The sequence below is a fragment of the Scyliorhinus canicula genome, chromosome 8 (genome assembly GCF_902713615.1).
Source record: "Scyliorhinus canicula chromosome 8, sScyCan1.1, whole genome shotgun sequence".
Classification (NCBI taxonomy): Eukaryota; Metazoa; Chordata; class Chondrichthyes; order Carcharhiniformes; family Scyliorhinidae; genus Scyliorhinus; species Scyliorhinus canicula.
In genome coordinates this window covers 102740060-102755129 of record NC_052153.1, presented here as the reverse complement: position 1 = coordinate 102755129, position 15070 = coordinate 102740060, and the positions used below count along the sequence as shown (strand labels likewise).

At 46.5% G+C, this 15070-nt stretch overlaps 1 protein-coding gene across 1 annotated transcript in view; it reads left to right on the top strand.

Annotated features, from left to right (window-relative positions):
* The window catches only part of LOC119970419 (sorting nexin-24-like), a 235774-nt gene that overhangs the window by 97018 nt on the left and 123686 nt on the right, over positions 1 to 15070 (top strand). The window contains exons 2-3 of the mRNA XM_038805013.1: positions 4215 to 4298; positions 8203 to 8307. Of these exons, the coding sequence (XP_038660941.1) occupies positions 4215 to 4298; positions 8203 to 8307 (189 nt within the window). The remainder of the gene's footprint in view (positions 1 to 4214; positions 4299 to 8202; positions 8308 to 15070) is intronic.

The window sequence follows — 15070 nt, the reverse complement described above, 5'->3', positions numbered from 1 at the left end:
GACCGCTACATCACCTTTCCCGAGGACCGAGCAACTCAAGACTCACAAGCTCGTGGATTTGCCAGCGTGGCTGGGATACCGATGGTGCAGGGGGCAATCGATTGTGTTCACGTCCCCATGCGCCCGCCTGCAGGGGACAGGGAGGTGTTCACAAACAGGAGGGGGACATACTCCATGAATATCCAGGTGGTATGCGACCCCCACATGACGTTCATGAACGTCTGTGCAAGGTTCCCAGGGAGTGTGCATGACTCCTACATACTGGTGCAGTCGTACATCCCTGCGATGTTTGAGGGACGTCCCCCCGGCTGAGGGGCTGGTTGCTAGGCGACAGGGGTTATCCGCTGAGGTCTTGGCTGATGACGCCTATACGGAGGCCTCATGACCAATGCGGAAACCCGATACAACGAGGCCCATGCAGCAACCAGGGGTGCGGTAGAGCGCTGCCTTGGCCTCCTGAAGATGAGATTCAGGTGCCTGGACCGTTCCGGAGGGGCCCTGCAGTATCAGCCCGACAGGGTCGCTCGCATTATTGTGGTCTGCTGTGCGCTGCACAACATCGCGATGCAGAGGGGAGATGACCTGCTGCAGGAGGTGGAGGGAGAAGCCAGTGGCAGTGGTGCCAGCACGGAGGAGGAGGAGAGGGAGGAGGAGGAGGCTGGCGGAGTGGCGGGCGCAGCACGCAGACACGACCCAGGTGCTGGTGATGTCCAGGAGGCGGCACGACGGACCCGGTGAGGACGGCGGGCACGCAACGCCTTGGTGGCAGCACGGTTCACGCGTCGTATGCGACGTCCCCGCTGAACACCAAACCACCACCTGCATCGCTAGTTGTGCAGAGGGTCAACACACAACTGCCACCACCACAACCCCTCCCCCACTCCCACCCTCTCTCAGTGTACACTGCTCCACTTCGACATCACCCTTACCACTGGGTGTTTGCGGGCCATTTCTCTCTCTTCCTCTCTCGCCGCCCTCTGGGCGTCCTGCTCCACAGATTCGGTTGGGGAGGATGGGACTCCCCGCTGATCGGGCACCCTCTGTCGTGCGGCCCTGGGTGCGGAGGGGGCAGATGCCTGTGTCCGCCTGGAGGCAGACGGCCCTGGTCGTTCGGCATCATGTCCTAGGGAAGAGAATGAAACGGGTTATTTAGAGACGCTCGGCCGGGCGCTGGACGGTCCCAGTGGGCAGGGTGTGAAGGGACAGAGGATGGGGGAGGTGTCCAAGTGGGCAGGGTGTGAAGGGACAGAGGCTGGGGGAGGTGTCCAAGTGGGCAGGGTGTGTGAAGGGACAGAGGATGGGGGATGGGGGAGGTGTCCAAGTGGGCAGGGTGTGAAGGGACAGAGGCTGGGGGAGGTGTCCAAGTGGGCAGGGTGTGTGAAGGGACAGAGGATGGGGGAGGTGTCCAAGTGGGCAGGGTGTGTGAAGGGACAGAGGATGGGGGAGGCGTCCAAGTGGGCAGGGTGCGAAGGGACAGAGGATGGGGTAGGTGTTCCAGTGGGCAGAGTGTGAAGGGACAGAGGATGGGGGAGGGGGGGTGGTGTTTGTCATGCAGGGTTGTCTCACTTGTTGCAGCTCCGCTAACCTCGCATTGCGCGATCTCCCGGGTGGCAGATCCCCCAACAAGGTCCAGTGCCCTCTGCTCAAACGTGGTGAGGGGGTGCAGGATGGGCGAACCCCCTCCAGTCTTGTTCTGCTCACGGGTGTTGTGAACGGTCTTGTCCTGTTGGGGGAGGGGGCATAGGTATATCATTACAACACGGCAGGTATCAGCAGGCCGTTCAGATACTGGCACAGTTTGGGGGTCAAGTTGTAATAAGACCATTGCATCTCTCCACGGGGGCCAGAGAGCTGGGTCTGTGACAGGGGGGGGGGAGAGGTGGGTGATTAAGTAAAGGGGGGAGGGATGGTTATGACCCGGGGGCACCCTCTTGGCACTTACCCTGGCAGCCCTGGTGAGGTTGTGCATCTTCTTCCGACACTGGTCAGCTGAACGAGGGGTGTGCCCCACAGCACTGACGGCAGCAGCCACCTCGTGCCAGGCCTGGCGCACCGCGCTGGCAGGGTGGCGATACCCTCTACGCGGGCAGATGATGCACCTCCTCTGCTCGATTGAATCCAACAGCGTCTCGACGTCAGCCTCCAAGAATCACGGGGCTGCTCTCCTTTGCTCCGACATCCTGGCCTACAGTTTCTGTGCTCGCCCGCGCCTTTTTACGGCGTCGGGCGGCCTCACGTTGGCGTGTTCGTGTCGTCGTCGCGTTCCGGAGTCATCGCGCACGTGATTGACGCGGCCCCGTTCCTAGCACATTTCCCGGACGTGAATACGTCAGGAACGGGGCCGTGTCGGGCTGTCGCAAAAGTCGCCCGTTTTCACGGCCGACTTCGCGATTTCCCGCGGGTGCGGAGAATCGCGCCCTATGATTCTTCACAATTTCACTCAGCTCCTCATTGCAAAACCCCAGCCAGGATCATCCAGGGACATATTACCAAGCATATGTCCCAAGAAAAGACAATTATGAAATGTGCACATGGATAAAGGATTCCCCTGCCCCGGGCCTGAATTTTGCTGTGACAATAATGGCGAAACAGTCAGTGTTCGCTATTGAAACTCCCTGAAATTTACAGTTTGGACAGGAGTGAGACCACCTTCTTTGACAGGAAATTCTAGGGCCAAAACTTTATTTCTCCACGCCCCCCCCGACCTAGTTAAGATTTTACGCCGAGTTGAGCATTATTAGATAATAACCAAATGTGCAAATGGCATTGATTTAATTGCAGAATTCTGTTTTAAAAAATGGGATGTTTTGAATTTCATATTGCAATAAAATTGTAGATTTAGACCATGATTTTGTGTAATTAAACACAGTGACGAGGCATATAGTGTTGGAAATAATAGAAAGCAAAGCATATTTTATATATATTTTAACATTTCCAATCTTCTTTTAAAAATGACTTCTGGATTTACAGTTGCTTTTGGACATTGCCTAGAATTGTTTTTTCATTAAGGCTCATTTTTCAATTTCCTGATTATGTTCTATATTCAATATTTTTAATTAAATACGATGGCTTTCAGTAACTTATAAAAATATTCCTAAAAGATAAAAAATATCGTCTAGTCATTGTTAGTGAGAGATATAAATCAGATCAGAAAATCTACTTGCTTTAGGTTTTAGCCTGTGTTCTCGAAATGTTACTTGCTGAAAGATGAACCGATTTGAATTTTGGCTCTGAGTTTGTCTTTTGTTTTTAATAATTTGTTTTTACATGAATAACATATATGTGCCGTTTAATATGGATGTTCTGTACCAAGTACCTGTGCTTTGTTGGCTGCTTTCTCCTACGTTCTTTATCATCCATTTTCCAGAACAAATCTGTGGCCCAAGATTCGGGCAGAGGCACTGTGCAAGGTATTAATTAGCACGCCCAGAGACTTGCTATCCTGGCCTTTCAACCTTCCAAAGGCCAGTGCAAGCAATAGAACCTGTCATATTTGTCTTGTAATGAAAGTGAACTTTTGCCATTCCTCATCGTGTTACAGCAGACTGAAAATGTCCAGCTGAGATTTTTTAAATGAATATATATGTAGGTTTGAAATAAATTAACCTGCAGCATGAATGGTTGCACATCGCTGTAAAACTGCAAGATGTTGATGGTTTCTGTTGCCAGGTGTACTGTGCATAGAACCACAAAGATATACTGTGCATCGAACTACAACATTATAAATTTGTATCTCTGCTATGCATTCAGTAATTTTAAAGAGAAATTCAAACACCTAGGAGTCTGAAATTTAAAAAATGCCAGAAGTGCATTGTAGGGGTCATCATCGGAGAGGAAAAATAACTGAATTAACCTTTTCATGTGACAAAATATTAACTCACTATTCACTTCTGGATGTTTATTAACTTGTTGTGCATTTGTGGTCAGTTGGTGGCTTATATTCAATGACTCATTTATGTGCAGAAGGTGGAAAGTTTTAGTAGCATAAATAAGCCAAAAATATAATTGCTGTTGAATCAGTTTGTTGAACAAACTTATCAACTGAGTTTTTACCAGAGTCATCATAAATCAATGCTACATTTAGGTGTCTCTCGAGTCCTTTGTTTTTTTTAAATATTTTGTAGATTGTGTCATTAAAGGTAGGAGCAGTATTTGTGCCACTTACTGAAGGTGCACTGAAACAAACTTTTGAAAGAAAATGTTTGCCTTTTCAGGTATTTAAAATTGAAGTACTCATGAGTGGAAGGAAGCACTTTGTAGAGAAGCGGTACAGTGAATTTCATGCACTCCACAAAAAGGTAACCTTTTTCATTTCTTGTCGCCAATTCCCCCCCCTGCCGATATGCAGGGTTCTGCTTCAGGGCCACAGAGCAAGTGGAATTGTTAATCGTTAGTTGAAGTGGCATCCTTAGAGTATTTATCTGGTAAGCAGCTAGGCGCTGCTGGAAACTTGAATTTTCTTGAATTTGTCTCCATTCATCTGAAGAGTTCATTACTCACCTGGCAATGCTGTCATGTCTGGAGGCAGCTGTGATGATGACACCTTGACTGCTGTTGATGGAAGGATTCCTCAGCAAAATATTGTTCACAAATGCTGTTTTCTGAGCTGATGCTGAGTACAACATTTGTAACACTTTGGTTGGTTGCAGACTCAATTAATCACTGTATATTGTAGCCACTTGCACAGGAAGCTGCATGCAGCCATATTTTTGAAAGTCAGTTATCGCCGCTATCTTGTTAAGGCTGTCAGATTTACCCTTTTCACAGCATGGATGGGAACTCCCACTGCTGATAGTACTTCCACACTGTTTTTGTCAGTTGGTATGATCAGAGCCGGTTTAAGTTTACTGCTTTAGAGGGTTTCTGTGCTTTGTACCCTACTGCCCACTTCCCCAACCCGACTCATGATAACTATAGTTGGAACCCGCACAGGCAATCGAAATGCCAGCCATGGTGTCTTGAGATTTACCGTTTATGCCAAGTTAGAATTGATTTTGTTGTGTGAATCTTTTCCAAGCAGGAATTACTCAAATTTTATTAGGACCCTTGTAGCTGGCAGAGAAAGTGCTATTTTGTTTTCACTTCACTGAGCTGGATTTGAACCCAGGTCAGAGGTCAAAGGTGTGCACTGTTTGGTCCTCAGTTGACTTTTTTTGTTTTTGGGGTCACTTTCAGTTTTCTGATTTTCCCGAGCTACATTCTTTTCAAGTAATTGTTGATTGCAATTAGCACAAAAATTAAAATAGTACGAGTGCCGCTGTTTGTTGAGAAAGCTGTTTTATATATTTTATTTATATGTATTAGATTCATGTGTTTAATTATTAATTTTAAACATTGGTCTTTTAACCAAACAATTGCCTAAAGTGAGGAAATTTGTATTTTCTGCTCTTATTAGCCAAATAATACACAGCAATTTACTGAAGCATTGGTGTTGATCTTTTCATGGTTTCACAAGAGGGCTGGTGCAATGATGGTAATCTAGGCAAGCGAGGTCACAACTTTCCTTCATCTAATCGGCATATCTGCACATCAAGACCCCTTGCTCTTTGTTTATTTAACATTTTATCATGTAAGGTGTATTTCCTTTTTTCCCTTATTCCATATTGCAAAATGGTTCACTTCATATTACTCTGCAGTGCATTTACCATTTACTTTCTCTTCCGGGATTCTTTCATAGATTTCATCATAATTTGCCAAGCTCCCCAATTTTTACATTCCCTCAGAATAGTATAGATTATTTATGTACGCCTAGTAAACAAGTGCTCCATCAGTAGCCCATGCCAGTCTGAAAAACAGGTTTTTGCCTCACAACCGAAGTTAATTCTTATCACCTAATTCTCCTTAATTCCAGATACCATTATCATAGAATCCCTACAACGCAAAAGAAGGCCATTTGGCCCATCGAAGTCTGCACCGACCCATCGAAAGGGCACTTTTACCAATGCCACTCTGCCCTTTCTCCATAACCTAACTTGCACATCCCTGGACACTAAGGGGAAATTTATCACAGCCGATCCACCCAACCCACACATCTTTGGATTGTGGGAGGAAAACGGAGCACCCGGAGGAAACCCACATGGACACAAGGAGAACGTACAAACTTCACACAGTTACCCGAGGTTGGAATTGAACCCGGATACCTGGCTCTCCTTTTGTAGTTTCTTTATGGAGTTCTTTTTGAAAACAAATTTAACCCTCGATACTGTTTTTTTGTTGTTGCTACAGTTATTTCTTCAAATAAATTATTATTTGGTCAAGTACATTCTGCTTATTAGAAATCCATATTGACTGTCCGGATTCGAACATGTTCTGAGCAACTAAACTGCGTCTATATTTGTCTTTTTTTTTTGAACTATCAAAATTAGTTTGAATCTAAGCATGACAGGTGACAAGATGGCAAATGACAGACAACATGAATGCCAACTAGTAATTTGGCCAGAGACTAGAAATTGAAAATCCATTCAACAATTTGACCCTAGTGGTAGTTAATCTTGAAAATCCATCTGTATTTTCTATTAGTGCAATACATAGATACATAGAAAATAGGAGCCTTTTAGCCCTTCAAGCCTGCTTCGCTATTCATCACGATCATGGTGACTCTATGGCTGATCATCCAATAGACTAATCCTGCTTTCTCCCCATAGCCTTTGATCCAATACTCCAGGTGTGGCCTCACCACGGCCCTGTACAATTGCAGCAACACATCCATGCTTCCATACTCGAAACCTCTCGCAATGAAGGCCAACATACCATTAGCCTTCTTTACCGCCTGCTGCACCTGCACGCTTACCTTCAACGACTGGTGGACAAGGGCACCCAGGTCCCGCTGCACACTCCCCTCTCCCAATTTACAACCATTCAGGTAGTAATCTGTCTTCCTGATTTTGCTTCCAAAGTGCATAACCTCACACTTATCCAAATTATACTGCATCTGCCATTGATTTTCCCACTCGCCCAATCTGTGAGATCATGCTGTAGGATCCCTGCATCCTCGTCACATTTCACCCTCCCACGTAACTTGGTAGCATCTGCAAACTTTTGTTCCCTCATCCAAATCATTAATTTATATTGTGAATAGCTGGGGTCCCAGCACCGATCGCTGTGGTACCCCACTAGTTACTGCCTGCCAATTTGAACAGGACCCATTAATCCCTACTCTTTATTTCCTCTCTGCCAACCAGTTTTCTATCTACCTCAATACATTTCCCCCAATCCCAAGCGTTTTAATTTTGCACAATTATCTCTCATGTGGGACTTTGTCAAGCGCCTTCTCAAAGTCCAAATATGCCACATCGACTGGCTCCCCCTTGTCAACTGTACTGGTTGCATCTTCAAAGAATTCCAACAGATTTGTCAAGCATGATTTTCCCTTCATAAATCCATGCTGACTGACTGATCCTGCCGCTGCTTTCTAAATGTTCCGCTATATAGTCCTGGATAATGGATTCAAGCATTTTCCCCACTACAGATGTTAGGCTTATTGGTCTGTAATTCCCTGCTTTCTCTCCACCTCCCTTTTTGAAAATTGGAGTGGCGTGAGCTACCCTCCAATCTGCAGGGACTGTTCCAGAGTCTATAGAATCCCGGAAGATGACCACCAATGTGTCCATTATTTCCAGAGCCACCTCTTTAAGAACTCTGGGAAGCAGATTCTCAGGCCCTGGGGATTTATCCGCCTTCAATCCCATCAATTTTCCCAGCACCATTTCTCTACTAATGTTGATCTCCCTCCGTTCTTCCCTCTCACTAAACCTTTCATTCTCCAACATTTCTGAGATCTGATTTGTGTCCTCTTTTGTGTATTCAATTGCTCAGCCTTATTGACCATTATTATGCATTCCCCTGTTTCTGTCTGTAGTGGGCCTATATTTCTCTTTACCAATCTCTCTTCATACATCTGTAGAAACTCTTAGTGTCAGTTTTTATGTTCCACCAGGCTTCCTTTCGTACTGTACTTTCCCCTTCTTAATCAATCCCTTTGTCCTTCTTTGCTGAATTCTAAACTGCTCCCAATCCTCAGACCTATTATTTTTCTTGGCCAATGAAGTAAAATGATCTCTCTGTTGCATGTGTATTATTGTGCCTAGCCTAATAGCAAGATGTGGGAAAGAGGAGTACTCTCCAGGAAGTCAATTGGTATTAAATTAGAGTGGCTTTGAGTTTTGTTAAATGTAAATGATAAATTATTATTTTTCTGAAAAGTTGAAGAAAAGCATTAAAACACCTGAAATGCCTTCAAAGCACGTCAGAAACTGGGTACCTAAAGTCTTGGAACAACGACGCCATGGTTTGGAGGCCTACCTTCAGGTATAGTGTAATTTTTCCAAAATATGTGGTTTTTAAAGAAAAAAACAAAAATTCTTGCCTCATAAATCAACATTATGTAGCCCTTTTCTGTATTGGGAGTTCCTTTCCTTCCTATCTTGTGTAAATGAGTTTATACGCTGAGTTGCCCTCAAAGGTGTTTAAACTGTTAAATATATCATGGGTTTCAACCCACATTACATGTTTCAGTTTTATTCTGTCATACTGTCACACACCTATGAATTCTGCTATGAAATATTGATTTATCAGATCACAGGGCACTTCACAGAGCAGAGTGAGGATGCTAACAATTCTGACATACAGACTACACAAAGATAATGGCCCATTTCTGTCACTGTCATAACAGTAGGAATGTTTGGGTCCATCCAGGTTTTCCATGCATGCTGTCATAGAAAAAGTATTGCTAACTTATTTAGAAGCTCCTCAATTTTCCAAACCTCCTTATTCATATTATACAATTTTTTCTTCGGTCTTCTTGAAAATGATTTAGAGAATGCATTACTGGTAATTAGTTGTGGTTCTCAAACAGCAAATGCATGTAAACGTGTTCAAGTGAGTTGCGAAAGTGATTAAGATGCTCTCTCAATACACAAAAATGAAGACTGGATTCTCAGAATCAAAGGGGTAGACCCATCTGAGATATAAACTGCTAATGCTCAGGGCAGTAGTCTGAACTGAGAATACTCAAATGTAAAATAAATCTATACGCTAGTCATTAAAAAGCTCAGTATTTAACAATTACCCTTTATCTGGTTTCAGGCCATTATCACAACGCTATGTAGCCTTAAAAATATTTCTACTTATTATCTAGCAAAAATATAATTGGAATATTTCAGAAATAGCCCTTTCGTGAAAAAAGATTAGAAGACGTGAAAAGGACTGAAGAGTATTCTTGATTTTAAAAAAAAATTGAGAAAAGTTCCAGAGGTGAATTTCTTCATGCATAGATTTTCTCCTGAAACCTGTATTTTCTTTAAATTCACAAATAAACTGGCTATTATGATTTTGAAGTAATGCAAAAGGATCGCGAAAGTATAGTTCACTTTACCAAAATTAATTAAAACTTTGAAAATGCTACTGCTGCTGCTTCATTATAAAGGGCTGAACTTTTGTTCTGGGATCAGGACCTTGACATCAGGAATATTTCTGTTATCCAATGTTGCTTGCGTTCGCACCTGATGCCCAATGCAATTTTTGAAGTACAGGCCAATTAGCGACTAGTGTGCTTGCTGATTGTTAAATTAAGGACGGCTTGCAGGCTCTTGAGGATGATGGAGGACCAATAAAACGCCCTTTACCACTGACAGATCAACAGGCCCACCGCAGGGGTGGGCATTGCCGATTTAGGAATGTGAAAGTGAAGTCGCCTCAAGGTGGAAGTGCCCTCTGAAGTTTTTCCAAAAACTTTAAATATAAAAAGAGATCACAGGTGCCAGGCTGTCATCTGGAGTCATGGCTGGGATTCAGTCTTGACTTTCCAATGAGTGTGTGCACTATGGCCCTAATAGGGGGGGTTTGATTAACTCGCTCACCTCCTCTCCGACCACCCCAACTGGCTTCTTTGAAAATGGACCTGAGGCAGGACCATGTCGGCACATTGGCAGTGGCAGGAAAATGCTGGCCCATTTACCTCCAGCCCCACCTCCCCGGCCGTTTGAAAATTCTGTTCAAGAAGTGAGCCTTTGTGGGAGAAGGTGAGAACTTGACTACTAGTGCAGGTATTGTAAAGCACAAGCGGTGACTTTTTCTTGCGTATATGCTATACACTTGTACCCACAGGCAGAAGCAGAAATTAGTTTTTCAAATGAATTCTGAAACAGCAGTTGACACAACAGACTACTACTAATAATAATCATTATTATTGTCACAAGTAGGCTTAAATTAACACTGCAATGAAGTTACTGTGAAAATCCCCTAGTCGCCACAGTCCGGCGCCTGTTCGGGTGCATTTCTCCCTCAGAATTCAGTTACCTAACAGCACGTCTTTCGGGACTTGTGAGAGGAAACCGGAGGAAACCCACGCAGACACGCGGTGAACATGCAGCACCGCACAGACAGTGACCCAAGCCGGCAATTAAACCTGGGACCCTGGCACTGTGACGCAACAGTACTAACCACTGTGCTACCGTGCTGGTAGCATGCACACATATTAATACACACATATTGGTGAACCTTTTCTGTGGCTTATTGACTCCACTTTTATGCTTGGAGGAGGCCTATTGGACAGCTGTGAATCCTGTTGTAGCAATTCTGAAATATTTTTAAATATTGGGTGCAATTGCTCAAAAGGGGAAAAGTCCCCGAGCGAGCACGTTTAGTATTTCCTGGTGCTTGCAGTGCCGAGGCCGCCGAAACAATCCCTGATCTCCTTCCCCACCCGCAGCCCAAACACACTATGGGAGGGTCCCTAACTCAATCAGACACGTGCAGAAATGCCAGCTTGGCAGTACCAATCTGGCACCCTGGCAGTGCCCATGCCAGCTGGTAGTGCCACCTGGGTACCCTGGCAGTGCCAGCCTGGCCCTGGCAGTGCCACCTGGGTGCCAGCCTGACACTGCCAAGATTTGGCCTCCGATTCCCTGGGAGACCCCCATGAGTGCCGTTCCATCTGGTCCTCGTTTGTGGGGACCAGTGCTGAACAGCGCTCGCCTGAGGTCGAGGCGAAGGGAATGAATCTCAAAGCCTCTGGTACCTCTGGATTCTGCACATTAGAGTGGGGCTTACTGCCTCGCTCTATGCAGATTTGCCAAATCCTGATCTCGCAAGGCGTTGTGAGCTGGGTTAAACTTGGGAGCGGGATTCCCCGGCTTTCATCGGCCGCTGCTTTTCCGTTGGAGCATGGCCGTTGAGTATTAAACATACCTTCTTTTAGTTTAGAAGACATCCTCTTCCTGCTAATCATAGTCATTTAGGTTTAGACGTGGTATTGCTACATTACCTACCTACTTGAAAAACAAAAAATTGCCTTTGCCCAAGAGGCTGGATTTTATGTTCTGGCCCCAGCTGGGGGCTTGACTTGAGGTGACAGGGAGAGATCTAGTAACACTCTGGGAAACCCAAATGTCATTTTAGCATGTCTCTAAGTGTGTTCCACTGTATAGTTATAAGAGTTCTACATTTTATGACCCATTAGCATCAGCGGATATCAATCTTCCTTCGGATTTTTTTAGTTGTACCCTGTCTGTTGATTTCAGTGGGTAGTATCTTCAAATTTTCTTTTACATGGCCAAGCATATGGTTGATCTTAAACAGGTAAATCTTTGAATATCCTACGCAGTACCTTCCAGATTGCTGTGCTACCCATACCTTCGTTGGCAGAGTTGATGATGATCTGTACACTGTGATGTCAATTCCAGTATTTAAAACAATATTCCACGCTATCAATTTGGAAGAGTTTGGAGTTGGAAGCCAAAGAGAAGGAAGTGAGAGAATAGAGTCCAAAGGGTCAAATGCAGCACCCTCTGTTCAGTGTTTCCTGGATGTGCTGCTGGAGTTTGAGGACCTGGAGGGATTTACTGTAGTAATGGGATAAAGGAAAAAAAAATGGTGATATCAAGAAGGTGTGGTTGCAAGTGACACAAAAGGTCAGCATTTGGAGCACAGTGCCCTTGCTCATTGGTATAATGTAGGAAGTGGTTCAAGACCTACGTAGAGAAGCAAATGTGAGAGCAATTGTGCATTTACCTATCTCCTGATATGCATGTATTCCAACTCCCTCACCCTGCCTTCTCGGGCCTACTCCAGCACATCAATCCTCACACTAACGTACCTTGCACATCCTCACAGTCTTCTGCATTTCCTTATATCCCCATCTGTTCATCTACCACTGGCAGTCACTCTCATCCTTCTGCAATGTTTTCCTCTCCCTCAACAAATGGTTTCCATTCAGCTCATGCCATTGCTCTCACTCAACAATCTATTTTTCCCCTTCTTTCAGAAGAGAGCGCAGAACTCTCGGGAGAGACAGATCAGGTGATGGCTCTGCAGCCATCTCGCAACTAATGAGCACAGAGGTGGTAGTGCTGGAATTCCGGAGAGTCTTTGCATGTCTACCCATTGGAGATGGGGGTCTCGCAACTACCTGGTGACAAAATTAAATATTGGGCAGCTACACACAACACTTTATCGTGTTGACCTGACGCCAAATATAATCGTGTGCTTATTGATAGCATCAAATTTACCTTGACATTACTCATTCATGTTTCTTACCCCCCACAGGGCTTTTACAAATCCCACAGGAGATTTTGCAGCTGGCCAAGAATAACCCCTTTGAGGAGGTCACTCATTCTGAGGGTACACTTTTACAGGACTTGAACAGATAAATGAACCAGCTCAGATGCACTCACTTCAGTAGGATCAGTGATATAGCTGGGGTTTTACCTGGTGAATGACGCATCACCAGTGAACTTGAGCAGATGGTGGAGAATATGGAGCACTGGAGAGTATGTGTCAAATGGCACAGAAAGAGCCAAGCTCTGCTGAACTAGACCCAGATGTTGTATCTAGGGGGCTCCCTCAAGCAATCTGCATTGTGCATTGTTTGCAGAGAAATTGAAAGAGTCTGTCACAAGCATAAGTGGCCTGGCTTGGCAGGCTTTCAACCATGGGAAGAGCACACCGTTCATCAAATGTGGCAATCCCATGAGTGCATGCAGTCATTCTTCAATGGTTTGTACACTATGAATTAAATAAGATGACTATGCCCTGCAAGATCAAAATATTGCAGATACTGGGGCCGGATACTCCAATCCCGCCCCCAGTACTAATTCTGGCCCCTACAGGAGGAGGCCAGCACGACACTGGACTGGTTCGTGCCGCTCCAGCTGCCGATCCCGGCGCGAACTGTGCGCAGCGGGATCCGCGCATACGCAGTTGCGCTGGCGCCAACGAGGACGTGCGCAGTGGCGCTGGCGCCAACGCACCCATGCGCAGTGGCCTCCTTCAATGTTCCGGCCCCGACGCAACATGGCACAGGACTACAGGGGCCGGCGCGTAGGAAAGGAGGCCCCCAGCCACAGAGGCCGGCCCGCAATCAGTGCGCCCCGATCGCGGGCGAGGCCACATCGGAGGCCCCCCCTACCCTGGGTCAGACCCCCCCCCCCCAATAGGCCACCACCTGGCCCTCCCACGCTGAGGTACCGCCGGCCCAGAGCAGGTGAGAACGGTGCCGGAGGGACTCGGCTCTTTTCTTACGGCCGTGCGGACCATCCAGGCCGGAGAATTGGCAGCCCGGCCACGTAGAGTGGCCCGCGACCGGCGCCGCGCCAACCATGCCGGTGCCAATGGCAACAATTCTCCACAGCTGGCACTGAGCCCGTTCGCAGGGATTCTTCGGCCCGGCCCAGGGCTGGGAGAATCCTGCCCTGGGAATTTTAAATGAAAGCAGAAAATGCTGGAATACTCAGCTGGCCTGGCAGCATCTGTGGAGAAAGAAACTGAATTAACGGGTGGAATTTTCTGAAAACACGGCAAAGTTTATTTTCAGCGTGGAAGTCGATGTGAAAAGGTGCAATCTCAATCACAATCTTGAACAAAAAACGTTTTTCCTCACCTGAAAAATGTGGCACCTGAAGTGCAAAGAGTCTGATTCATCTGCCTCAGGGGTCATCTGAGCGCTTCAATCAAGGAGACACTGCATTTAAGTGGCTCCACAAAAGTTGCTTATAGTCAAGCCAAGAGAAAGGCAGCTGGAAGACCAACTCTGAAACTTTTAAAGGGTTCGCTGACTCGATTGCTGGATGCCGAGGAGGAGACGTGGGCCGCAATTTACCCTTGGGGTGGCAGAAGAACCCCCCGTAAGGTCACCAGTATGGTGCAGCACTGGTTAGTGCCAGCAGCCTGACCAAGAAGATGGGGGTTCAATGTAGAAAAAAATAAAATGGCCTACTGGGATCAGCAAAGTAAGTCTCCCTGCCTCCCTCTTGGCACTCCACCTTTCCATCAACCCCTGGATGTCATCTTCAACCTTCATGCTGCCACATTCGCAAGTTCCCAGCACCTGACCTCCCAGCAGGAGCCTCAAACTGCCCTCCAATCAATCCTCATCTGAACCCCAGCCTGTCTAAGCACCGTGCCCTCACATGCTAGATGCCGTCGACCTCTGAACCGCCAGGCGTCGAGCTCACATTATCCCCTTTTGTGTTCCTGCAGGAACGATAGCCCACAACCGCAGTGAGGGAGCGAGAAGACGGGAGATGGAATTCCAAAACTAAGGATCTTGACCCCTTTCAAGGAGAGGGTCATGGAGCTTGCAAGGGAGGAGTAGGAGTGGGCCTGCACAGATACTGAGGTTGGCATGCAACAGAAAAGTGAGGAGCTACTGCAACTTCATTCAGATGACCAGTTTCAAGTGAGTTTTTTGTTGTCCAATCCCTTGACTGGGCCATGTATTAAAACCATGACTCTTGCTTTGCAGAAACATCAAACAAAGAGCTTGGCCAGTTCACCACCAGTGCCCCGCCCTGTCACCCTTTACATCACCTTGTAGGCCTCAGAGGGGGATACGGATGACATTTCACAGCTATCACCCACACCATCCACCATCGCAGAGACCAGCACTTTGGTGGGCGAACTTTGTAGATAAGCTTCTGGGTCACTATTTGGTGAGCACCACACTTGTGTCCCAGGAATCATACAGTTGGAGAACAGCTGTGCCCCAGCCAGGTGCCGTGCCTCTGGACACGTTTGCCCCTCAGTTGCTGGAGATGCAAAGACAGAGCTGGAAATACCAGGAGGGGTTCCAAAG